General features: G+C 36.7%; 1 protein-coding gene and 1 long non-coding RNA gene across 2 annotated transcripts; both read left to right on the top strand.

Moving 5' to 3' along the window:
- The first annotated feature begins 6945 nt into the window (after window positions 1–6945).
- On the top strand, window positions 6946–16912 carry LOC139980635 (uncharacterized). Its single transcript, XR_011797604.1, has 3 exons — window positions 6946–7418; window positions 8306–8412; window positions 14925–16912. It is a non-coding gene; the product is annotated as an uncharacterized lncRNA (long non-coding RNA).
- Window positions 16913–20925: 4013 nt separating this feature from the next.
- On the top strand, window positions 20926–26414 carry LOC139980627 (uncharacterized). Its single transcript, XM_071992420.1, has 5 exons — window positions 20926–21223; window positions 22973–23140; window positions 23683–23802; window positions 25210–25350; window positions 25632–26414. The coding sequence occupies exons 1-5, from the start codon at window positions 21161–21163 to the stop codon at window positions 25836–25838; spliced, it is 699 nt and encodes a 232-aa protein (XP_071848521.1). The 5' UTR covers window positions 20926–21160; the 3' UTR covers window positions 25839–26414.
- Window positions 26415–26622: the final 208 nt, after the last annotated feature.

The raw sequence follows: 26622 nt of genomic DNA, 5'->3' as shown, positions 1-26622 counted from the left end.
CTTACTTTCATGTACCAATGCACAATGAATATTTTACTGCCGTTTGAATGAATATATTTTCCTTAGATTTTTCAACTCACATGTGTACGCATTTATCTTCATTCTGCTTGTGCAGTAGTAGCTCTACATTATTAACACTTATAGGCAAAGGAATTGTGAGCCAGATCGAGCCACGTGGGCAGTTATGTCACGTGACCCACTCTTACATTGTGAGTATCAGAATACCTTATTCTTCATTTGATATTCCCCAGGGCCCTCCGTATTTCCCCGGGCCCCTTACTTGACCCCGGGCCTCGTGGTGACTGTAGACCCCCTCTGACCCACCCCTACGTCAAGCTAGCTTTTAGGTGACCTTTAGCTCGCTTGCTTTTTGAGGGGGGAAATGGTCATAAATCTAACCTAAGTAGTGATTCATGTTGGGATTTCGCGTTGAGAGGGAAGACGCCAGGTAGTACATTTTAGAGCTTAATCGTTGCGAAAAACCCCTCTTACACCACAGTTCTACATGAAATCGTTGAAGGAGGAATACGGTATAATCTGGATGGTAAAATATTATCCCAATTTATTTGCTGGGAGGGCTAAAGGGGTCTTAAATCGCCTCAACTGACCCAATTTGCACCACATGTGCTTCCATTCATGCACTTCAACATGCAGCCACCAATAATCTTGATTGATATCATGTCAAAGATATATTCTCCTACTGCATTTTGGCATTTTACTTGAAGGAGAACATCTTATCCGTTTTGTATAAAAGAAAATTCTTTATACGGGCCCAAAAATAAAACAAAATAAGGTGTCTCACACTTCTTGTCGTGACGCACTGGTATTTCCTCGGCTTAGGAAAAATATGTTGGCGCCAGAGGACTGGTCTTAGTGGCCTAATCAAAGATTTTGTATAGCGCTGATGGATGACCACTATACTTCTCAAACACAAACACATGAAGTTGGTACACAAACAATTGTTAACCGTTTAGTCCTTGTGTACTGCGTGTTCTAGTCTTGCTAATACCCTAAGTATACTATAAGCAACTACTTCAGTATAGGCCGAAAGCACCTTTCTGTTGGCAATGTGGTGTATGCTTATAGTGCGCCCCAATATTCCTCGTTTTCTTTTCGATACTGGTGTGTTACGGACAGATCCTCGGGCAAGTTTAATTTAGTGTCAAGCGTAAAAAGATTTGAAGCACGTGTGGACTGATAATGTTATATTTAGACTTGATCAAGTCTTCATCCTGGATTGTGCAGGATCATTTCATTATTTTAAATCTCCCAAATGGAATAAGATTTTTTCCTAGCTGTGTGTGGAAGTGTCAATGACATAGACCAATAACTGCAGTTGGGTTTCTATCTCCTTTAAACACCTTAACCACTACATAACGTGATAGCACCAAGTGATTGTGACAGACAATAACACTGATGGCGGCGTTAAACATTAATCACTGATCAAAACATATCTGTAAAAAGACAATACTGGAGTTCACGGTAAACTTCCTGGTTTACAATTGGAGAATTCATTTATGTATTTATGGAATAGCATCACCATCCTGCTTCAGGCTTATAATACTTCAACTTACTAAGGATACCTTGCCAAACAAATATCAATAAAAAGGCTTATAAATATTGGCAAAATAATTATGTCACCCTCTTCCAGCACAAAGGCAAAGCATATCACCTGCCGCTGAATAGCATGGTACGTGTGTTCTTGTACGTATTTGTAACGACTGAGCGAGGGGGTAATTTTTTTCCATTATGAATGTCAGCCATGTTCGGTCTAGTCTTGTTCAAAACCGCGGGTATCTGTTTTCAGTATATACTCATGATCTCTACTATCTACCAACCCGCCCTCTATTTAAACCACTGTTGACTGTCCAACCCACACTTTTCGGAGCATGCAGGGTGTACAGAATATAAAACGAATGGTGCATGAATGTTGATAAAATTACATAATATTACATACATTAAAACAATGTGAACATATGGCCGTACGTCTCCAACAGTTTCATTGCAGATGTGATGTGGACCAGGGATTATGTATACTCTGGGCTGATGAACAAATAATTCTCATCTACTATATTTGTTGTCTCACCACCTCTATATGGAAAATGATGCATTGTAATGTTTTGGTTGTTGTTGTTTTTTATGGTTATCTCAGTTACAATAGCAACGATTGCCTTGCTGAAAAGCCTGCAGGAGAGGTGAAAAGCTGCCTGTTTGTGCGTTCTAGTAGTTGCGTTTTGCGCGTGCTTCTATTAGATCTCCAATTTTGTGAGAGACACTCTTGCTGAACGGTCGCTTATCCTCAAACATCACACAGTGGTAGGAAGACACCCCATGCTAAGGAACTTGTGTCTTGCAGAATTGCAATACGAAAGGTCTAAGGTCAAATTAAGTGAAAGGGATGTTTGTACTTTACTTAAATTGACCTGCAACCTTCACAAGTTAAATAGGAATACCAAAAACTAGCAACATATGGCTACCATGATATATGAGGTCAAAGGTCACGGGTCAAAGATAAAACATATAACTTCTGTGCAATAACTTCTGTCAAAACCAGTCTTAAACGACTCAGCCGGTGTTTTGGGACCTTGCGTGTGGAAATATTTTGATGCCATGCTTACTGACGTCAAATGCCAAATTATATCACTTATGTGCTGATACTTGTAAACAATCTTGTTTACAGCTTTAACAAATATATCGAACGTCAACTTTGGTAGGAAAGTGTCACGTGATAGGAAATTGTGCGTTGATGACCTTCAGAATAAAAGGTCAGACGGAGGGCAAAGGTGGGATGAAGTGAAAAGTTATTTCTGATTATCAGCATGTTTTCCGCTATTGAGATATATAAAATCCGCGAAACATGTAATTTTCGAAAAGGGGAACTTGTGAGATTTAACAAAACGGGGGGGGGGGGTGGTAGAGTGGAGATCCATATTCTCCTTGCTTCACCGTACCAGGATTCTGCTAAACTGACTGATAACAAAGTCTCTAATCGACGACATGTTGAGGATCGATTTCCATTCAATATAATATGAATTCAACTTCTGAACGAGTATCCTAGTTTGATCAATTGAATCTTATTTTGAGTTATATCGCTATGTTCGGTAAAGATACCGACCGAACATAACATGAAGCAGTCTTCAACGTTTTTTACCTTTCCATAGTGTATGGTGATAGTGTATCCGTCATTCACATTCTCTTTGGTCAGAATATTTCCCTCAGCCGTTATTTTCTCTTTTCATGGTATACCATCATACATGGCAAAATCCACTTCATATGTATTCAGATTGGAATGATATCTACAATGTTTTGGCACGAAATAACCCATGTATTGTACATTCCCACATCCATACCACCATATTTTATTCATCGAGCAATGTAAAGGTAACTATTGATAACAAAATCAGACAGCAAATGTCGAAAGTTCTACATTGCTTTCGGCTAGTTTATTGTTTTTCATCGAATTGGCCGAAGCTACCGTTTCTTAACTTACCCTGGTCAAAACGATTTGTTCGTCACCTCCCGTCGTCAAGTTGTTCACAACCTTTGAATTCTGCTCAGAAAACACGAGGTAGAACACACCAAACGATAACACCAACAGAGTGACAATTGTCCCTGTTACGGCGATAACATAGAGTTTCGTCTTACTCGGCTCCTGTGACTATATACAGTGAAAAGACATGAAAATCATTTATCATTCAGTTGACATGTTACTTTTATTATGCTGGGTAAATCCAAATCATTAACAACATTAATGGAAAAGGGCAGGGGGGATAGTTCATTGAGTTCATAGATTTAGCCTAATCGAAAAACAAAAAAGGCTCTATGATATATGTTTGAACTCTTTTAAAGGAAAAAGTCAAAACCAAAATTGTAGTTAAACCAAAACTTAACAAAGAAGCGGATTTTACTCTGATATTGTTCCTTCAGTCAATTCGGCTGTTAACTCATTGTCACTGAAGCGAGATATTGCACCTATGAACCTCATTATATATTGGTAAAGGCTTCAATTGAAAGCATTGAAAAATGTATTTTTGCTTAAGGCGTTAATTATGAAGGAAAAAAGATCACAGTCTATTTCACCCCAGCATGTCGTGTACACTTTTTTTAAACTTAAAATGTGTTTTTCTATATCTGTACGAGTCTGTTACAAGAATCAAAGCAGTCTACGTATATCTTATTTGCTATGTCACTGTAAACTATTAAGAGTCTTATTACTTTGTAGGGTATTTTTCCGTGTGATGATAAATCTTGACTTAGCATCCGTATTGACTGCAAATTGTTGAGAAATATGAAATATGTGTGACATCCCTGATATGGAGAATCAGCTCAATAAGAAGACTGACTATAATTTGTTTCAATCATTACCCCAGAAGTGTTAGCCCGAGGAGTGTTAGCTCAGTGGTTAACGCCGGTGCCTTTCAATCATAGGGACCCGAGTTGGAGTTACTCCAAGATTAATATATGTCGTCCTGTTACAGAGTTGTCGACAGTTGACAATTCATAATCTAAATATGAGTTTAAATATGAGTCTAAGAGATTGCCTTCGGTCAGCTTGCGGCTTTGATAAGCCAATGAGGCTTCTTCGCGAGTTCCTGCTTGCAGGAGGATCTGACAATACAAATTCATACATACCCCTAATACTGCCAGGAGTACATTAAGAAACAATTATGTTAGTCTAATGAACTAGCCTGTGCGACTGCAAGGGCATTCTCATAGAGTGTGAGAATCTAGTACTGCTGAGATCATTGAAGGAAGGTCCAAAACACTATACCTTGATTTGCAATCGAAGATGTTTTTTATAAAAAAATAATGACAAACTAAGGACGACATTGGTTATGTTTATACTTCCTTTTGTAAACAACTGAAACCTAAGAAATACTGGTATATGAAGATCGAAAAGAAATTTGAATGGGGAGAAGACTTAAGGGCATCGAAGACTCGCCTCAAACCGCGTGTGGCCCTCTGGAAAGTAACTTTCTGTTGCTTGTAAGTCAAGTTTTTTCTTGTCGCTACAAAATGCAGATAGTGATGAAACATGACACCTTGTTATCTTCAGCTGGACCTGAGATGTCCATCGCTGCTATGTACATTTTGCTGTGGGTAATGACCGTAGCTGCATGTATTGACTGTACACTAGTGTCTACTCTAATTACCGACGGTATAGCAAGCTGTATGTTTATTTTCTGGAATCGATGGTGGTGTGTAACACTTATGTTACACCTCATTCGAAACTAGGTCAGATTATCAGCATCAGACGTTTCTTTGTGCGCGGGTCTTCAATGCCTTTAGGTTTGATGTAAAACTGTTGAATATTCTCTAGCATGTTATGGTACTGCTGATCTCCAACAAATAACAGAAAAAAATTAAGAAATTGTACTTGATTTTATATTGATATCAATATTGAAGGTTCTTGTTTTGTAATTTAATGTGTCAGGGGCGTATCCAGGGGGGGGGGGGGGCGCAACAGGCGCGCCCCCTCCTATTGGCCGTCACCAAAAAAAAAGTTTAGCAAAAAAAAAATTGATGACGACCTTTATAAAGTAAAATTCATAAATTTCTTAAAGGCTTTGATGGTGAAACTTGGCAATCACCAGATTTCCCTGTCGGTCACAAGTTTTACAAACACTAAGTGACATGCCAGCCATACTAAATTGTGCATTTTGTGTCCATTTTTACTGGAAATGTTGTTTATTATTAAGATCGAAAAATGGATCACATATGGCACCATTTTGCATTTCAGCCCTGCTTCGAAAGCAAAAATTGTCCACCCCTCCCCTTAGACCCATCCCCCAGGACGGCAATCATTCATGCCTGACGCCCCCCCCCCCCCCTAGTGGAAAATCCTGGATATACGCCCCTGTGAGATAATCTAAGAAGTACGAAAGACATAATGTCAAAGAATGAATACAATATACGACAGATGCAATAGAGATAACTTGTCTCGTTGATACTTAACAGTTTATTGGAATGTAATTTTGGGCTAATGATGTTTGTAAATCTTTTTGGGTGCGTAAGATATAATTGAAAATTGTAAAACTGTAAATAAAAAATGCCTTATTCTCGTAGCTCCTAAACCATGGTTGAAAGAAACCAAGGAAGCCCACATTACTTAAACATAACATATTGTTTGTTTCCATCAAAGTTGCATCAAGAGCAATAAAATGTGACATATACTGCACAGAAAAAACAATGAGACGTTTAATGGGGGTATTCTGAGGCATATTTAGAATTATATAAAATATATTAATTAGGCTTATTTAAAATACATATATATATATATATATAAATATAAATATATATATATATATATGTATATGAAGCATCACTTTTTTGCAGAACACACTGCACTTCAAAGTAAATAATTCACTTTCGGTGATCATGCACTGAAAAAGAGCTAGTTTTGCTCGAATGCTCTGCAAAAACCAAACATTGGCTGTTTTACTTCCAATCACTTACCTAATTTAATTATTGTATCTCCCTCGAGATCCAGCCTTTCTCTAAATGCAGCATAACAGTTTTTCCGTTATTCCTATATATATATATATATATATATATATATATATATATATATATATATATATATATATATATATATATATATATATATATATATATATATATATATATGTGTGTGTGCGTGTGTGTGTTTGTGTATATGTAAGTCGACTACAATTGTCATCGGGTACGACAGTGTTGAAATTTCCTTATACCTGTGTTACAATATCCTGTGTTAAAATTTCTTACATATCGATTCAGAAAGAAACACTTATTCAAACTTGAAAGGTTTTGTTTTCAATCCTTCCCGAGGTATACTGCTATTAGAAAAGGAGACTTAGAGATTAGAATCTATACAAAATATTAAAATAATGATCGCTGACGTCATACTTTTTGCTCTTACAGTCTGATGAACGTAAACAAAAATAAACTGTGAAAAGGTACTTCTGTGAATAACAAAAAGTCAGCAAAGTTTAATCAGGAAGTTACAATGGTACGGTGTGGTTTTTCATTCCATATACCAGCTATAATTCTAATTGAGAATACGAAAGCGGATCTTTTTGAAGTGTTCAGTCCTATTTATATATGTGTCACGATTCTAGCTATACCAATCTGCCAATACTTGTTAAGAGAGAATATAAAATATTTTTGAAAACCACCGAGATTAAAGGGGTTTAAAATCGACGAACTGACCCATGCAGTTCGAATTTAGTTCATGATCAATTGATTATTTGGCAATGTTGGTTATTCGGTAGGAGCTGCTATCCAATTCACTAGGTTTTTTGACCGTTTGACATGTATGGAGTGGGTGTTTGCATATACTTAACACACATTAACCGATTTCTAGATTGTCGATGAAGACGGTTTCTATATATAAGTACTATTTAATACCGTGCGAATCAACAGTGCTTCAATATCTCAAGGTGAGCTAACTTTATCATTTGCATTCAGAAAATCTTAACTGTTTGAAAACAGTTTTAATGAATAAGCATACTTTGAAAACACAAATCATTTCTTCATAATGTGACAAATTAATATCAGAAGTGAAACAAACAGAGAAGGCATCGTGAAAATCCCAACTATATTTTATCATGAATTTGAGAAATGTTTCGTAACTGATAACATGGTATAACGTCAATACTGCTGGACTACCGTACTTAGTTTAACACATAAACTATTGAGTCGCTTCCATTTTGACTATATGTAATATAATACTATATTCTTTTCATCAAAAGTGAAACTAAGCAGGATGAATGTAAAAATGTGTCCATGACAGATGCTATATAGCTTTCCAGCCGTTGGTGCTTTGTAGTTATATGAACGTGGGGTTGATATTATATATATATATATATATATATATATATATATATATATATATATATATATATATATATATATATATATATATATATATATATATATATATATATATATATAGGTAAGTGATTGGAAGTAAAACAGACAATGTTAGGTTTTTGCAGAGCTTTCGAGCAAAACTATCTCTTCTTCAGTGCATGATCACAGAAAGTGACAAGGAGTAGCAGGAATTGAAACTATTTTATAGAAAAGATTGTCGGCATGGTTGTTAAGTCAAGCGACTAACTGATTTCTGCTTAATTGAGCAGAAGTTTTAGAAATTCGGATTATTTTAATCCGCGTCGGATTATTTTAAGATTTCCTAGATTATTTTAATCCGATTCCGTCGTAATTGCAAAGGAATTGTTTTGGTTTTTCTGGGACGGCAAATCGTTTCTGATGTTTAAGCCGAAAGGTGCCGTGGTCTTTAGGTTTAGTTCTTTTCCTTTCCCAGATTTATCTGTGCAAGAATCGTTCTGGTCAATGGCAATAACACGCAAATTCTCAATTGAATGATTTTGGAGATTGATGTTATTTGTACGAAGACCTAGAGAGGACATGGTAAAAAAAATAATATTACGTACGTAATATTTATTACGTACGTAAGTGATAATTTTACGTTCTATACCGAAGATAGTAAGAAGTGAGGGTACGCGGTACGTATATACTGTAACACATTTGTCGACATGCAAGAAGTCAGAAGTCAAGCTTATGCAGCCTATAGACTAGTTAACTAAAACATGCCGGAGACAGACAATTAAGGTACGTTCGTTCGACTAACAGTAACACCACAGGTATGCCTGTACTTAAGCCGCCACAATTTTGTGCTGGAACTCATTCCCGAATCATTAGTCCTAGGCTCAAGTAATGCATAAATAGGTCTGGCTTGAGTTAGACCTCACGTAGGCCTCACGTTAAGCTTGAGTTCATTGAATCTCACGTGGATAGGTCATGGGCTAGGCCAGTGATAAGGCCTGTGTAGTGTCTATTGCCGCTGTCGGTCCAAGATGATGTTACGGCAACTCCCTGGTCGATCACTTAAACTCCCCAGCCTATGCACATATAGCCAGGGTAATACTAATAGCTGGGCGAACGATATTATACAAGGTATTTGTTAGAACAACTCCCTGATTTTACTCACATTTTATAGGCTAGGTAAGGGTAGGACAGGACTACCCTACCCTACAGATAATTGTTTGAGGTTTATTTTTAGCCTTGAAAATGACTTTAAAAGTATAAACGTGGAATTGTATGTTGATAATCAATCATATTGTGTAGCCCTCCTGTATCAACAGCTAGCCCATTTATTATAATAACTACCATGTCAAATTCAAGTCAATGTTGCTAATCTCAAATCACTACATGGTATCAGCTAGTATTAGTATAAGGTTAGCCTACTTTACACACAAACCTAACCTAACAGGTTACTAAACGTCAAAGGAGCCTAGGGTTAGAAACCACATAAATGCCCTGTGGAAAACAAACCCAAACAGAAGTAAGACTGACCAACTCAGTGAATTATTCCAAGATTAAATTAGGGTTAGGTTCATTCATTCATTCATTCATTCATTTATTTGTTTTTTCACATAAATATTACAATGTGGATGGAAGTCTTCTGAAAAGCCTATGCTGGCTTAATAAAACAGAAGACTCCCATGAAGAAAAGATAGAAAATAGTGAAAATAATGTTAATAACAATACGTATACGCTTCAATATGTGAATATGCTGCTATGCGACTATGCAGCTAAATCATAATTTATAAGACATGATAATTTCTTTAGTAAGACATTTACTAAATGTGGAGCTTGTTTTCTTAGTTTTTAAAGTTATTGACAGTGAATTCCAAATTTTGGTTGCACGGTTACTGAGGCTTAACATACCAGTGCGTGTTTTATATGATTTATAATGTGCGTTGCTAGCCGTTCTGGTATTATGATTATGGAAATCCGTGTTGCTATTTATAAAATTTCGAAAACTGATTGGTAATGATCCATTCCAAGCCTTGTATGTAAATGTTGCAATATTAACTTTTATAATGTCATCTAATTTCAATAAATTGAGTTTCTTAAAGAGGGGGCTTGTATGTTCACGCGGTGCTGCGTGAGATATATGACGAATTGCACTCTTTTGAAGTATTTTAAGGTGACTTAAATGAGAAACACTTGTACCAGACCAGATAATCAAGCAGTAATACAGATGTGGTGCTATTAAAGTTTGATAAAGTATTCTGAGTATATTCTGGGGGAGGAAATGTTTTAGCTTTGCTAAAATTCCTGCACCTCTTGCAACGCTGGTGCAAACTTTTGTAATATGGTCACTCCATGAAAGTTTACTATCAATATTAACCCCTAGAAATTTAGTAGTTGATACTTGTTTAATTACTTTACCGTCCATTATTATGTCATTACTCCAGTTAAGCGTTCCTCTTCCATTAAATACTATATAGTTAGTTTTGTCTGCATTAAGTGATAACTTATTAGCAGCAAACCAGTTAGTAAATTTAGTTAATTCAGTAGAGACAGTATCATGTATTCTATGTACGTTTTCGAACTCGAAGAAAATATTGGTATCATCAGCAAACAGTATAGTCTTGGCAATTTTTGACACCTGGCAAATGTCATTGACATATAATGAACAACAGTGGTCCTAATATTGAGCCCTGTGGAACACCACAACGGGTTACAGCGTGTTCGGATTCAGAGTTTTTATATGAAGTATATTGATGTCTATTGGATAAATAGCTGCTGAACCAGTCAAGGGTTGTTCCCCTTACACCATACAAAGATAATTTACTTAGCAAAATGGTATGGTCAATAGTATCAAATGCCTTGGAGAGATCAAGGAACACTCCAATACATATTTTGGTGTTATCAAGACTAGTACATATTTTTTTCAATGGCATTTGCCAAAGCAAGTTCTGTAGAATGCTTTGGGCGGAAGCCATATTGATCATTGCACAGGATATTAAACTTGGTTAGAAACTTATCGATATGATTGTACATAAGCCTTTCAATAATTTTTGAAAAACATGATAATAAAGAAATAGGACGGTAATTTTCATATACATCTTGGTCACCTTTTTAAAAATTGGTATAACCTTAGCAATCTTTAGTTTATCTGGAAATGTACCAGAAGTAAAAGATAAATTACAAATATAAGTCAATGGTTTGGCGATAAAGTGAATAACATTTCTTATTATATCTGGTTTAAAATCGTCATATCCCGCTGATGTTTTTGGTTTCAGGCTGGAAATAGCAACTATTGAAAGTTCTTCCTCACTGACAGGATTAATGAACATAGATTGACTGTTTCTGTTATTATTATGAATAAGATATTCTGTACTACCTTTATTTGTAATGTTTCTTGCAAGTGAGGGTCCAATGTTTACAAAATATTTGTTAAAGTAGCTGGCAATGTCATTCTCGTTGCTGATTTCTCGATCACCAGTTTTAAAAGCAGCAGGATATCCACCTTTTTTCGGTTGGTGTTTAGAACTTCGTTAATTGTTTTCCAAGTTACACTTACATTATTTCTATTATTTTTGAATTTATCATAGAAATACAATCTTTTAGAAAATCTAATAATATGGTTAAGCTTATTGCGATAATGCTTATACGTAGCCTTGTTAACATCAGTAGGTGCTGTTAAATAACTTTTAAAGAGCATGTTCTTTCTTTTGATAGATTTCAACATTCCAGTTGTAATCCATGGATGTTTCTTTTTACGTCGTTTCCTTTTGCTTACATAACATATTGGAAAACAATTATTACAGGTGTAATTAAAGGAATCAAAGAAAGTGTCGTAAGCAGCATTAACATCAGTTTGGCTTAAAACATCGTTCCAGTTTTTGTTTTCAATTTCATAGTTAAAACACCTGATGTTATCTGGTTTATAATTTCGCCTGTACATGAAGTTCATTGGTCTGTTATTCTTGGTAGGAATCAAAAGGAATATTGGAAAATGATCACTAATATCGGTTACAAGAATTCCTGGTATGGTTGTGGATTCGATATTTGTTACAATATTATCAAGTATAGTTGCTGAGGTTGCAGTGATACGAGTGGGTTTAGTAATTGTAGGATTGAATCCGGTAGATTACAATAAGTTAAGAAAACCTGTTGATTTGTTTACATCAGATAAATCAATATTAAAATCTCCCATTATATATGAATCATAATTGTGATGACTTATTATATTAGATTTATGTTGTACATTGAAATTGAAATCGTCAATTGAACCGCTGGGTGGTCTATAAATACAACCAATAATCAGTTTCTTCTTAGTATGCGTTTCAGTTACTTCTATAAATATAGATTCAATACTCTCATTAAAAATGGAGAGATCTACCCGCTCCTTAAAACATAAATTATTATTAACAAACAAGCAGACCCCGCCACCCCTTCTCTCGTCACGGTGATTTTCTACTAGAGTATAGTTATTTAATTGAGTAAGGGGGGAACTACGTTTATTGAACCACGTTTCTGTGAAACCAATAATGGAAAAGTCGTTACTTAATAATGAGATAAAAGTTGTTATGTCGTTGAAATTTTTGATAAGACTTTGGCTATTATGATGGAATATCGTGAAACCGGCTTTGTTTGCTAGACATAACTTGTTAAAAGAATCAATATCAAAGTATTTACATGGAGTATGTACCAGATGGTTGACATCTGGATTACTCCGTTCAATGTTTATGTTATCAGCGGGTAATGCCATGGCAATTTGAAGTTAAACAAAGACTTTGGAGCTCTGTGAGCTGTTTTCTTTTCTGACGAGCAATGCGAGTACCCTGTCGAACGGCAAGCAAGCATTTTAGTTCTAGTTTTAACACTCTCCCACCAATCACCTAAAGCATTAAAATTAGTATTCGGAGTAGACCATAGCTTATAGTAAGCCCGTAATTCTTCCATATTGTCCTGGACAGGTCTATGGTCAGAATAAGGGATCGGCGACGTAGTCGCTTTGTTAACAACAAATTCTTTCGGGGAATAGATCCGATCAATTCTAGGACGTTGGTGGTGGGATGAACATCCCTACAACAATCAATAAGATTATAATTGGCGTTAAATACCCGTAAAGTACTGTTATGGGAAGAACAACAATGGCGCTTGAAAAACTCAGGATCAGCCCTACATGACATATACAGCACATATACAGCCCTACAACAATCAGTAAGATTATAAGTGATGTTAAAGACCCATAAACTGCTGTTATAGAAAGCACAGCCTTGATGTTTAAAAACACCAGGTTCAGTACTAACTGGATTATACAGCACTACATAAAATAAACACGACATGTACAGTATGATATTAAATTTAAAAATCTTGGTCCGTTGTGGAATCTGTGAACATTTCTGGTTGTCCCGTAGTCTATTTACGTTGAGTGAAACAAAAGTAGTCGTTGTTAATGAGGTACGCTCAAACTGAACAAGATGAGTGAAAATCTTTGATTTGTTCAGGCATTCTTTAAAAAATACCCGTCGAAAAATTCTGTCTCCTTTTGACTCACAAATTGTGGGTGCTCTTCAGCCATGTGCGTGATCCAATCCCGGGGGGACTCACACGTGAACTTACATGACTTTAAGGCACAGGGATACTTTGCAGGTTTCAGCTTAGGGTGGGTTTTGGACGCGTGTTCTATCAATAAATCATACCTGGAAAATTTTTCCTGGCACCCCTTCGCATAACACGAGTGCCATGGCTCGTCCTCTAAGAAAATTTGAGTCATCTTTACACTGTCGCATGGGTCCTCGGCGGGGAAGCGAAGGCTTGACCTTGATCTCTCCAATCTCTTGACTGACTCAGGTTGAGAAGCACTTTTTCTCTTTGTTCTTGAGCTGGGACGGGAAGAGTTAGCTTCAACACTGTCCTCTTGTGACGATATTTTCGGTGGTGGTTGACATTTCATTCTTCCACTGTTAGATTCTTCGAGGGGTTCAGCTTGGGGGGTGGCCCAATTACTTGAGGCTGATGACTTAGATTCAATTACCTCTGCGTTTTCGAACAGATTCGTCTGACTTTCTGTGATGGGTAGACTCTCTTCTGTATTTTGTGGGTCCTGGGTCATACCATGATCATCGTCCATATTGGCATTGGTGTCGAGGGATTCAGCTTGGGGGGGGGGGGTGGCCCAATAACTTGAGGCTGATGACATAGATTCCGTTACCTCGGCATTGGTGTCACCATCAGATCCTTTTGCCGTTATCTCATCACTTTTTTCGGCTGTTTCTGCTTCTTGTTGCAGGACAGCAGGGCCCTTAACCCAAGCTCTGGCGGTAGGGCTGATCTTACTTGCAAATGAAATTAGGCAGTTACGAGAAGTGTGCCCCGACTTTTCACATACCGTGCATTTGACTTCTGTAGTACAATCTTTCGCTGTATGTCCAAATTCATGGCAGTTGTAACATTTGATCTGGTCGCAGTTCTTTGCTTCGTGACCATTTAATCCGCATTTCAAGCAGGTTCTTGGCTGGCCTCTGTATCTAACCCAGCAGTTCCTTCCACCGAGTCTTAAAGATGAGGGAATATCCTTTGTTATTTCCACCTGGTATTGTCGAATCCCATTAAACACCTGTGGGTAGTCGGCGAGTGTGAGGAAACGACCGCTTACTACTTTACCGTATCGGCCTAGAACGTACCTCACAACGTTGACCCCCAATTCATACTGTACATGTAACACAGTAACAAGCGTCGTGCAACCAGTGTACGTAGTCGCAGTGCAGCAATCTGCGCTGGACAGAGCAGGCCAAAACTTCTTCTTCAAATCTACGGTTTTGAAGGTTACATCCCATACTCTACCTGGTAGTTCCTGAACCGCCGTAAGATGCTCTCTTGGATCGATGAATCTCTCCTTCAACAGTTTAAATAGAATTGACTTTCCTTCACTGGAATCTAAGTGAAGCTGAACAGACGTGTCTCGACTAAGAGCAGCCATGATAGCCATTGGTTTTCAAGCCAGGTTTTCAAAAAGCATGGCGCAAAAACTATTAGACGGAAGAAAGCGATTAATCTTCTTTTCATTCTAGTTCGTTAACACACCATTTAATACTTTAATTGTTTCATTCCTTTCCTAGATTGGTACAAACTGGAAGAGGTGAAAATGAGAAATTGAGAGAGGCTACCAAGTAACGCAGCTTTGCAATAGTGAAAGGATGTCTTTGGCTTGGATGATGCACATCAAGAATGTGATTGTAGCTGTTTTTATGAGAAACAATTTGATGCTTTGCATTTCAATTGATCTCTCTGTCCACAATTGATAATACCTGTTGGTACAACTTCAATGAAACTTGCATAGAGATGGCCTGTGATGAAGAGACTTGTGGAAGTGCTCAGGAATTTATGTCGAAGGTCATTTAGGGGTTTGGTTTGGTTAATTGTTTGGTCCACGGACGGACATGTGGATGTATGCAAAACGTGATCATAATTATGGTCATTCGGGGTCGGAGTATCACAAATTTCATGTTCAAGGTCACTTTGGTTTATACTTTAACTACTTAATTGTTAGCTCAAAATCTTTTCAAATTAATCTTTCTTGTGATTATAATAAGCTTAACTTACCACTTTCTATTGGAGTTAAAATAATTTGCACAAGTACTGTATGTGAGGTCCAACGATGAGCTTATTACTAAAACATTAATGGTATTGTTGGAAGCCTAATTATTATCTTGCAGATGTTCGGTTTGCCTGTGCAAAGTGGTAAACATAATTGTAATTAAATTAAAAATATGAATTAATTACCAATAAGTAAATAATTAAATTAAATTTTTTTTTGGTATTAGGTCATCCTTATCAACAACAATGTGAACAAAGATCTTTTAAGACCTTCCTATCTGGTTTAATGGTAGTCAGTATATGCCCCAAATATAGCACGCTATAATGGCAAGAAGTTTTCAAAAAGCACCTTCCTATGTTCTCAGACATTTTTAAGGTACACACAAGATGACTGAATGGGAAAATTTCCTCAAAGGGTTGTAATAAAACAGTTTAAGAATTCTGACCAAAGGTGACCACATTTGAATATCTAGCATATTTGGGGCTAATACAGCATACCTTTAAAGAAAAGAAGCTACTGACACAGGGCTGAATTTTGTCGTAACAAAGGTTATTGGGAGAGAGGCTTTGATCAAGTATTTCAAGAGACAGGTATAGGGTCCATTTCTTGTTCTGTACTGAAAACTGTTCAAGTGATTTTCAAGTTGTATCCTTGTGCAAAAGTGCTGATCAAGGGCTTGGTATCCCTGCTACATTTCACAGTTGATGTCGAGCAATCAGAGCTTCAGCATGTGACGATGGTTATGCTGTAAATATGTCCTCAAAATTTTGATTTCAGTATTGCATTTCTTATATTAATTCATTGTATTAATATCTGAGGAATCAAACTAAATTGCAAAAGTTCACTTAGTACTCAAAATTCAAAAGTAATGGAGATGCAAATAAAGTTAGCTATCAGTAACATTGATGATGTTGTTTTATAATTTATGTTTTGCTTTTTCTCAATTTGAATGCATTGCAACTTAAATGGAGAATAAGGTGGCATATTGACAAGGAAAGAGGTGATTTAACCAGGAATAAGGTGGAAAGTCAGCTTAATATTAACCAGGATAATGGTGACATCAACCAGGAAATGTTTAATTTAACCAGAAAGGGGTGGAACATTCTGTGATATTAACCAGGATAGTATTAGCACCAACCAGGAAAAGTGTGGTAAATTTGACCAGGAAAGAGGTGAAATATTTCATGATATTAACCAGGATAGTATAAGCATCAGCCAGTAAATGTTGGTTAATATCACAAGGAATGAGGTGAATACCCATGGATATTAACCAGGACAGTGTCAAAATTTCACCACGAAATTTAACCAGGCTTTCCTGGTTATATCTACCAGGATTTTGTTAAAGTCTCATTCACCAGGCAACTTCGTGAAAACAACCAGGATATATAAGGTAGCATATAAACGCAACTCCTGGTAAAATTTCACCAGGTTGGTTTTAGAGTGTAGGCCTATACGTAGGCCTACATTCGTTATAATTATTAAATACGTACGTGATAATCACTACATAAGTACGTAGTAATTATTACGTACGTACGTAATAACACTACGTACGTGCGTAGTAATTATCACGTACGTACGTAAAACATATCACGTACGTACGTGATATTATTACGTACGTACGTAGTATTATCACGTACGTACGTGATAATTATTACGTACGTACGTAGTATCATTATGTACGTACGTAATATATTTTTTTAACCATGTCCTCTCTAGATCTTCGTATATTTGCAACAGGTTGGTTGATCTATTTTGTTTTGATCGCCGATCTATGTTGTGTCATTCTCATTCTAAGAGTGTTTTTTGACTCTCCAATGTATTGTTAGTTACAAATATTGCAGTATAAGGTAAATGACATTTTTGGATAGGCAGTTAATTTTGTGCCGAATTTGGAACGTGCGTTTTGCTTGGTTGATCTGAAAGGCCCCAATCGAATCGACAAGTAAGCACGTTTTGCAATTTTGTGTACAGGGCGATGATCTTATGGTTTCTGTTGGGCTTTCCCCTAATGGGGTGTCATCCCGAAAGGATGCCCGAACTAAGATATCCCATTGGTTGCTGGGTCTTTTAAAAGCGATGACAGGTAATTCTGGGAAAACTGATTTCAGGCGTTCGGTGCCTTGAAGTAGATGAAAATTCTTCTGAATGATAGCCAGTGGAGGGAGACCAGGGTGGAATTCAGTAACCAATGGTACCCTTTTGGAACTGGTTTGACGAGTTTTTTAAGTCAATATTTCGGTACGGGGTTTGCTTTTAAGCTTTAGCCTTTTTGATGGCATTTTCAATAGTACCCTGAAAATAGAAGATGTTGTGACAGTTCTTTGGTGAGGGAATCAAAATCGACTTCAGAGGAGCAAATGAGTCGAATGCGCAAGGCTTGACTGTACGGAGTATTTCTGGTACAGTGACGTGGATGGCAACTGATTAGTAAAATGTTGTTGTGCTTGTTCGTGGGTTTATTTAGCAAGTGTGTTTTGAGTGAACCATTTTGTAGGGTCACAGTGGTGTCCAGGAAGTGAACGTCATGTACAGAAGACTCTGCAGTAATGTGTCATGAAACGAGTTTATGTCATGAAGAGTTTTAGATTTGCCTCGCCATGGGTCCATATCATGAAAATATCGTCAATGAAACGTAACCATGCACGTGTGTGGTTTCAAGTTTTCTCTAGGTTTCTAATAAAGATGTTGGCAAACATCTTTCTATCTCGACAAACATTGCAAAAAGTAAGAATAGTTTAACAAATTGAAACACATGTGGCTCGGTGAGTCAAATATAGACTTGATCAAGTCTTCAGCCCTGCGTGTGAAGAATCATTAAAATATGTATTATGCGGTATGAGATACAGCTCCCTGGAATCTGAAAACTTACTTCCGTCTTCAGTGTGTTTAAATAAAGTGCTCTGACTTTGAACTGAGTTCAGGTTTCCTGGTTCAAATAAAGTTGATATTTTCACCATGAATGGCATTGACAGCCTTTGTAGCTAATCTATCCTTCCTCATGTATGCATGTCGTTAGTCGAGCTTAACACGTGTAATTGACTCGTGATGAAAGATAAAAGCTTCCTTCAAACCAAATTTAAAAAAAATACGGTTCAAATAAGGTTCATATTTTCTCCATGTCTGGCATTGATAGCCTTTATAGCTAATATATCCTTCCTCATGTATGCATGTCGTCAGTCGAGCTTAAACACATGTTATTGACTCGTGATGAAAGATAAAAGCTTCCTTCGAACCAAATTTAAAACAAAAATTGTCCAATGTTAACTGCTAACAAATTGAAACACAAGTGGCTCGATGATGTCATATTTAGACTTGATCAAGTCTTCAGCCTTGTGTGTGAAGAATCATTCAAATCTGTGATATCTCCCAAAGAGAATCATATCTTTGGGTGTTGAGTTTGTGTCTCTTTTAAAGTAAAGCTCCATCAGAAAAATGAACAAAACAATTTCAATAAAATGAAATAAATACAACATTCCAAACTTCAGCTTATGTGGCTCAAGTTGTAACCTCTTAAGTTCTGTATATGAGTTAACATTAAGAAAAGTGTTGTTTCTAGTTTGTTCAGGTGTTCATCAAAATCGGTTCCATCCTTAAAGTTAGTGACAATAGCTGGGTGTGCTTCTTTTTTAGTTTCTTTAATCATCGGCGCAGTGCCAAAGTTTAACATTTACAATTAGATTATTCTGTGTTTCGAACAATTATTTGTATTTCTCTTTACCTTTTCGAAACATAAAACCCTGAACAAACCTGAGTGGGCTTGTTTGAGTTTCTGTGTTAATGGTTGCTATACACTTGTTTTTCAGCCGCCTTTATTGATGTTCTTAATAATTGCGATAGATAATTGCGCTTGTTCCAACACAGTTGCCTTGTATGCAAATTTATGCGATCAGTGAGCTATGTTCAGGTTCCTGGAACAAGTAAAGTCCATATTTTTAGATGAATGACATTGAAAGCACTTTTAACTCGAATAATAATAATAATAATAATGATGACATACCGTTCTTATAAAGCGCAAAAAACATTAAAAACATCTCGATGCATTCCTCGCGTGTGTATCAAGCCGTATGTCGACTTTCAAAACATGTAATCGACATATGATTTAGCCACACAAACCCTTTTTAAATCCGGTTTTATTAAACTAAAAATAATCATCGCCATAATCATTATATTCAATTCCATGGGAAGCCAAAGCCGACAAATATGCATTAAAAAATTATGTAAACCTTTGTCATTATGTGAACACAAAGTTATCGCCACATCATGACCAAGAACAATTTAAGTCCTTATGTGGCACTAATAGCAGCCCCACATAAGGACTAACGATGTACGTGAGTCCTTATGTGGCGACATGCAAGATCCCCACATAAGGACTATTGTCGGTATTGGCGGTCATTATGTGGCAGAGTTAGGATCGCATGATAAGTAAAATGTTCTTGTTCATTATGTGGAGGTGCTATTAGTGCAATATAAGGACTTAAATTGTTCTTGGTCATTATGTGGCGATAATTTTGTGTTCATATAATGACTTAGGTTTACATAATTTGTATCTGCATTTTTGTCGGTTTTGACGTTCCATACAATCCACGTTAAAGTTTCTAAAGGTTCTTGAGTGAGGTCACTGAGGTTAGAAAAAGTACAATAGAAGGTTAGCGGGAATACATTACAGTAGGCTAACGGGAAGACATTACAGTAACGTGCAAAGAGGCAGACCCTGGCTTGATGAATGAGGCGATGTGGCCTTGGGGTCGTTTAAGCAGACAAGGGCGTAGGAACCGGGGGGCTGGGGGCGCCAGCCCCCCCACAAGTGAAAAATATGGGGGGCGGAAGTATCATTCCGCCCCCCGCTCCGCGAGTCAGAAAACCCCTTTTTCATTTCCAAATGAGAAAAAAAATCTCATTTGGAGCACCAAATTGCATCTATAAGGCCAGGTGAAAATGCAAAATTATTTACAAAATGGATTGGGTGTTGAAGTGTGCTATATTGCACCAAATTGCATCTGAGGCCACCTGGAAATGCAAAAAAAATCCAAAGGGGAGGGGGACACCCCCTCCCCTTAGACCCCTCCCCCAGGCCTGCCATCAGTCTTCAGTCCCCCCCCCACTCAAAAGTACCTTCCTACGCCACTGCAAGCAGACCTTCACTTGAAGAAGGAGGAATGGGAATGTTTGGGATCTTTAGGAAGGACGTCCAATGGAAAGTTTAAGAGGAGCTAGGATGGTGACTCTGACATAATAAACGCCACCCACGCTTACAATTTCTTACCTTTACTTACGAACAAACCTTGGCACAATCGCTATTAATAAAAGTATATACGCCCCTATTGGTGTAGCGGATAACAGCTGTATTTAGTATCAACATGTTTTGTTTTTCTTTAGTACCGGTGACCTATGGTTGATCTTGGGGATTTCCGAGAAGTATGATGGTACAAAGATACCAGGGTCGATTTGGCTGTTTTTATATTATTTATTTGACAATAATATGTGTTTCTATAGGTCCCAGGTACCCAGCCAGCGTCATCAAATCTTTAATAAATCCTTTAAAATGTTGAAAACTAAATATAACATGGATCCGGTCCTCTGTTAAATCACTTACGTCAGGAACACATGTAACTAGGATTTTAAGAGAAAAGTAAGCATCTCAGAAAGGATAAAAGGAGCTGGGATGGTGACTAGAACCTAATAAGCGCCAGCTACACTTACGAATTCTTCGCCTGGTTAACAGTTGTGCCAAAAATCGCTGCAAGATATTTCATCGCTATGGCTCAAGAGATGCGAGGAAAAGATCTTTCCGTGGTGATGGATTCACCTCCTGCGTATCAGGTAAGGAAATCACTCAAGCTTTTCTCTTATTTTCTTTGTTGTTTCAATTGCAAATAACTACTTCAAAGCTCATTCAAAATGTGTTTTTAATTGATCAAGCCAACTCACAGCCTTTTGTAGATTTTTTCACCACTCGGATGAGCGTTAAATATTACGAGTAATGAATGTATACTTTTTCGATTAAGTAACGTTTTCGTCGTCCAGACATTTTATCCGTGTCATAATCAACACTTGCAAACTCAAATCTGGACTATTTACAAGTTTGCTCAATATGTAACATCAAAATTGACAAGTAAATTTAATGAATTGCATTAATTATTCAATTCAATTTCAACCAACAATGTTCAAAGAATTTACAGTGATGTGTTCAGACCAGAGATTTAAACATAATAAATGGTTGAAGGGATTACACAAGGAAGCTACTAAAAGCTTGTGGGATTTCCTTGTCAGGTCATTTTGTCGAATCCTTCATTCCCGCCATGGAAATGCTTATAAACTCACGGCAAGAGAAAGTCGATAGATGCTATGCCGTTTGAAAGATTAATGTTAGTTCAGACAAAATTTTAGTACTTTGCTTATGCCTAGATGAACCTCATTGTTCTTGTCATCAGAGGATCAGATTTTATGATCTGATTGTGTCTTTAAAGGCGACTAGATTAAAGCAAATAAGTGAGTAGTAACGAGAGGAAAATTGTTGGTTAGTTGAATGGCATCAGAGTTGCAGTCCTAAACTGAAAGCGATTTTCTCCCCTCCATTTAGTTATGTTCTGTTGAAAATAACAGCTCATTTTCTTATCGATATATACATAGAGAAAGGGTAGGTTACAATAGACCAAAAGGGTCTGAGTATAATTTAACCCAAACAAAACTTATGATATAAACAGTACAATGGTATGGATGAAACTGAATGACTACCATAATTCGTCCCCGTTCTGACGAATATACAAAAGGTGGTTTTGAGAAACACACTGTACCATTTTGACTTCAGTATTTAAATATATATATATTTTTTTATCGATATAGCAAATAGAAATTTGAATTCATTAATATTTTATTGCCGATCGCAAAATGCGGGTAGCATGGAGGGTCGGATGGGAAGGCAAGGAGGGCCGGTTGCTGACAAGTAAATGAAGAAGTTGAAAGCATGGATATATTTTAGAAATCATGTTAAGTTAACGCCTTTGTGAAATCCAGTTAATTAATATATATAGCTATCCCCTGATATTAGTAAATAGTAGATAATGATAATAGAGTTGATAATAGTGATGATAAAAGTGATAATAATATTGATGATCATGATCATGATAACGACATAGGATGCCGGTAAGGGTAGTGCTTGCTTCTCCTTAACTGTCCTCCCTACGGGTACCGGCATCAAACAATAACATTAAGCGGGTCTAATCAAATTCCTCCTATGCTTGGAAACAAGTTTTCGAAACAAACTTAAAGTACAAACGACTTGTTTGAGATATTATTTCTTTTGCTACAGTTGAGTTTTTGCCGAATCAATTCTTAGTTGTACAGGAAACATAGATATTGTAACAATGTCACAATGATTGAGTTTGGTTTCCGTAAAACTGATATATCGTTCCCCAACTGAGCTATAGAAATGTGTAGTTGTCGCGTACTGTAAAAAGCAAATACTTTTAGAACACATTTTCAGATTTTTTAGATTTATCCAGCATAATAAAAGTAACATGTCAACTAATGCATTAACAAGTGATTTTCATGTCTTTCCACTGTATACAGTCACAGGAGCCGAGTAAGACAAACCTCTATGTTATCGCCGTAACAGTGACAATTGTCACTCTGTTGATGTTATCGTTTGGTGTGTTCTACTCAGTGTTTTCTGCGCAGAATCCAAAGGTTGTGAACAACTTGACGACGGGAGATGAAGATCAAGTAGTTATAATCAGGGTAAGTCAAAGTAAAGAAAGCTAACGACAATTAAGTGCAAAACAATATGTTATCGCCGTAACAGTGACACTTGTCACTCTGTTGGTGTTATCATTTGGTGTGTTCTACTTAGTGTTTTCTGCGCAGAATCCAAAGGTTGGGAACAACTTGACGACGGGAGATGGAGATCAAGTAGTTTTAATCAGGGTTAGTAAAATTCAAGGAATCTTAACGACAATTAAATGCAAAACAATATGAAAAGTAAAGGAAATCAATGTATGTGAACAACTTGACGACGAGAGATGACGATCAAATCGTTATAACCAGGGTAAATAAAGGAACGGTCTTCCGTCAATTCGATGAAAAACAAAAAGAAAGCCGAAAACAATGTAGGACTGAAGTCATTTGCTGTCTGGACGTGTTAATCAAAAGTTACTTTTACATCGATCCATGAAAACAATATAGTGGAAGGGATATGGGAATGTACAAGACATGGGTTATTTCGTGCCAAAACATCGTAGATATCATTCCAATATGAATTAAATAAATTGTTATCCTTACAGGAAATTGCTTTTGAAATGTATGATGGTGTACCACGAAACGAGAAAGTGACGCTTGAGGGAAATATTCTGACCGTAGAGAATGTGAATGACGGATACACCATCACCATAGACTATGAAAAGGTAAAAAACGTTGATGCATGTTTTGTTTGGTCGGTATCTGTACCGAACATAGCGATATAACTCAAAATAAGATTCACTTGAACAAAGTAGGATACTCGATCAGAAGTTTAATTCATATTATATTAAATGGAAATTGATCCACAATACAGTGCCTTCGATTAGAGACTTTGTTATCAGTTGTTATCAGAATTCTTGTACGGTGGAGGAAGGAGAACAAGTTCCCCTTTTCACCAATTACATCTGTTTTTGGCCGACAACATATAATATTTAAATAGCGGAAAAACATGCTGATAAACCACAAAGTTGCATATCTCATCCCAACCACCCATCATCAACAACTGATTATTGGATACATAATAGTACTGAATGAAACGATGGTTAACTGTTACCACCTGTGTGCTGACCTTAGTCGTCATAGTAACCATGTACTTTGATAATACTTAACTTGATTACGTTTGTCGTTGTATACATAGCAGAAAATAACTTTTCGCTCATCCCACATTTGACCCCAGTCTGACCTTTCATTCTGAAGGTCTTCAACGCACACTTTCCTATCACGGGACACCTTCCTACCAAAGTTGGCGTTCGATATATTTGGTAAAGTTGTAAACAAGATTGTTTACATATATCAGCACATAAGTGATGCATTTTGGCATTTGACGTCAGTTAGCATGGCATCTTCATATTTCAACGCGCAATACGTGATACCTTCCAAAACACCGTTCATATTCATGGTATTCCTATTTAACTTGTGAAGGTTGCAAGTCACTTTAAGTAAACTAGACAAACATCCATTTTACTTAACTTGACCTAAGACCTTTCGTTTTTGAAAGTCTGCCAGACTCAAGTTTATAGCAAGGGGTGTCTTCCTACCACTGTGTCAAGTTTGAGGACAAGCGACCGTTCAGCAAGAGTATAACAGAAGCACCCCCAAAACGCAACTACACAAACGCACAAACGGGCAGCTTTTCACCTCTCCTGCAAGGCAATCGTTGCTATAGTAACTGATATAACCATAATAAACCACAATGACCAAAACATTAAAATGTATCATTTTCCATATAGAGGTGGTGAGACAACAAATATAGTAGATGAGAATTATTTGTTCATCAGCCTATAGAGTTTATATAATCCCAGGTCTACATCACATCTTCAATGAAACTGCTGGTGACCTATATGGCTAAATGTTCACATTGTTTTGACTTTATTCATTTAATATTCAGTAATTTTATCAACATTGATGCACTTTGAAGATATTACTACTAATTGTAGACTTGTTTACTTCAATGTGGAGCTGGAGTGGGAGTAATTTAACGCTCTTATCTCAACCAGCTCCTTTAAGGAATGCTTTCTTAAGAAGTTTGATAATGTTCTTCTTCTTCTTCTTGGTGTTTCTTTCTATTATAGAATATGATGATGATCAAAAATCTGACAACGAGCGCTTGCTACTTCATCTCTCTTGACAACATACCTGTAGACATGGATCTGGATAATGAAGACCAAATGCTTCCCATGTTTTTCCATGAGGTTTATGATCCATCCGATAAGGTACAGAAAATCCACTTATCAGGAAGCAGGGGATAGAGAGGGAAGTGTTGTATCACAACGGCTTCCCTTTGATTCTATTTTGTATAATAAGATTTGCTGACGTGGAGATGTTAGAGTTTGATTTTTTGACTAAAATATTTTGGAATTTGAGTTTTCTTCTAAAAATAGTTTTTAACAGTTTCTAGGCTCAATTTGGTTTCTCATTTATAATTTTCTCTAAAATAAAAGTAGCCGACAACGAATGACTCAGATTTTTTAATTATATATTTCTTCAATAATAGCTGCTGACCCATACCAATACAACCATAGTGATGATACCAGCTGGTGACATCATGACGACCAATACTGATCAATGTATCGATTCCATCAGGATTGAGCCAAAGAATAGTCAAAGGACGCGAAAGGTACGAAGAGATTCTCGTGACCAAGAAGAAGAAGAAACAGAAGATTGTGGCACTTGTATTATCTTGATTTCCGGTAGTCGTTAATTAATATAACAACACATACTTGACTGTAAGGTTAAAGAACTGAGACAGGATTTTTAATCCTGAAAATATGGTTCTTCTTCAGTTTGTAGAAGATCATTTATCTGGTTTAAATATAAGACAACATAATTTAAAACAATTCCGATGGAGTGTAAATTGTGTGTACAGATATGGGATTGGGGTATCGCTAAACCTTATTTCAGGTTGTTTGAACCAAGTCTATATATTAATAATATTCTAACAATTAATTTCTTCCTTTTCTTTGGGGAGGGGTGGGGTGATGTGGGGAAGGGGTTTGCTTTCTTTGTTAACTGTCTTATTTTGCTCACTTTTTTGTTCTTGTTCTGCGAGTAATCTATGGTCAAGCCCACAAGGATATTTTAAAGTTCCTTTTTTTCAAAACGATTGCAATTTTCAGGGTAACACAGTGTTTCCTCATGAAACGGTGAAAAAAGGAACATTTTAGGTTAGGGTGATTTTAGGGAATGATCTAGTATCAGCTTAGCTTTTTTGATATGTAGCCATAAAAGTCACGAAACATGTATCAGGCAATAAATGCTCTCACTGACTGTTCAAGTATGCGGTTATGTTTCTGTCTTTAATACTTTTCACACTTTGTTTACTTTTTTGTATTTCCTAAGCTGTGTTTGTTATGTATTATGTGAAAATGCAACACCAACTAAAATACTGGACTAAACTGGATTAAGAGTAGATTGAGAGAGACAAAAGTTATCATGACACGTGGATTCAGGTAAATGCGGTTAAACATATGTAATATGATAAGAAT

Source organism: Apostichopus japonicus, chromosome 2, assembly GCF_037975245.1.
Source record: "Apostichopus japonicus isolate 1M-3 chromosome 2, ASM3797524v1, whole genome shotgun sequence".
Lineage (NCBI taxonomy): Eukaryota > Metazoa > Echinodermata > Holothuroidea > Aspidochirotida > Stichopodidae > Apostichopus > Apostichopus japonicus.
This window is presented reverse-complemented; position numbering and strand designations above follow the sequence as displayed.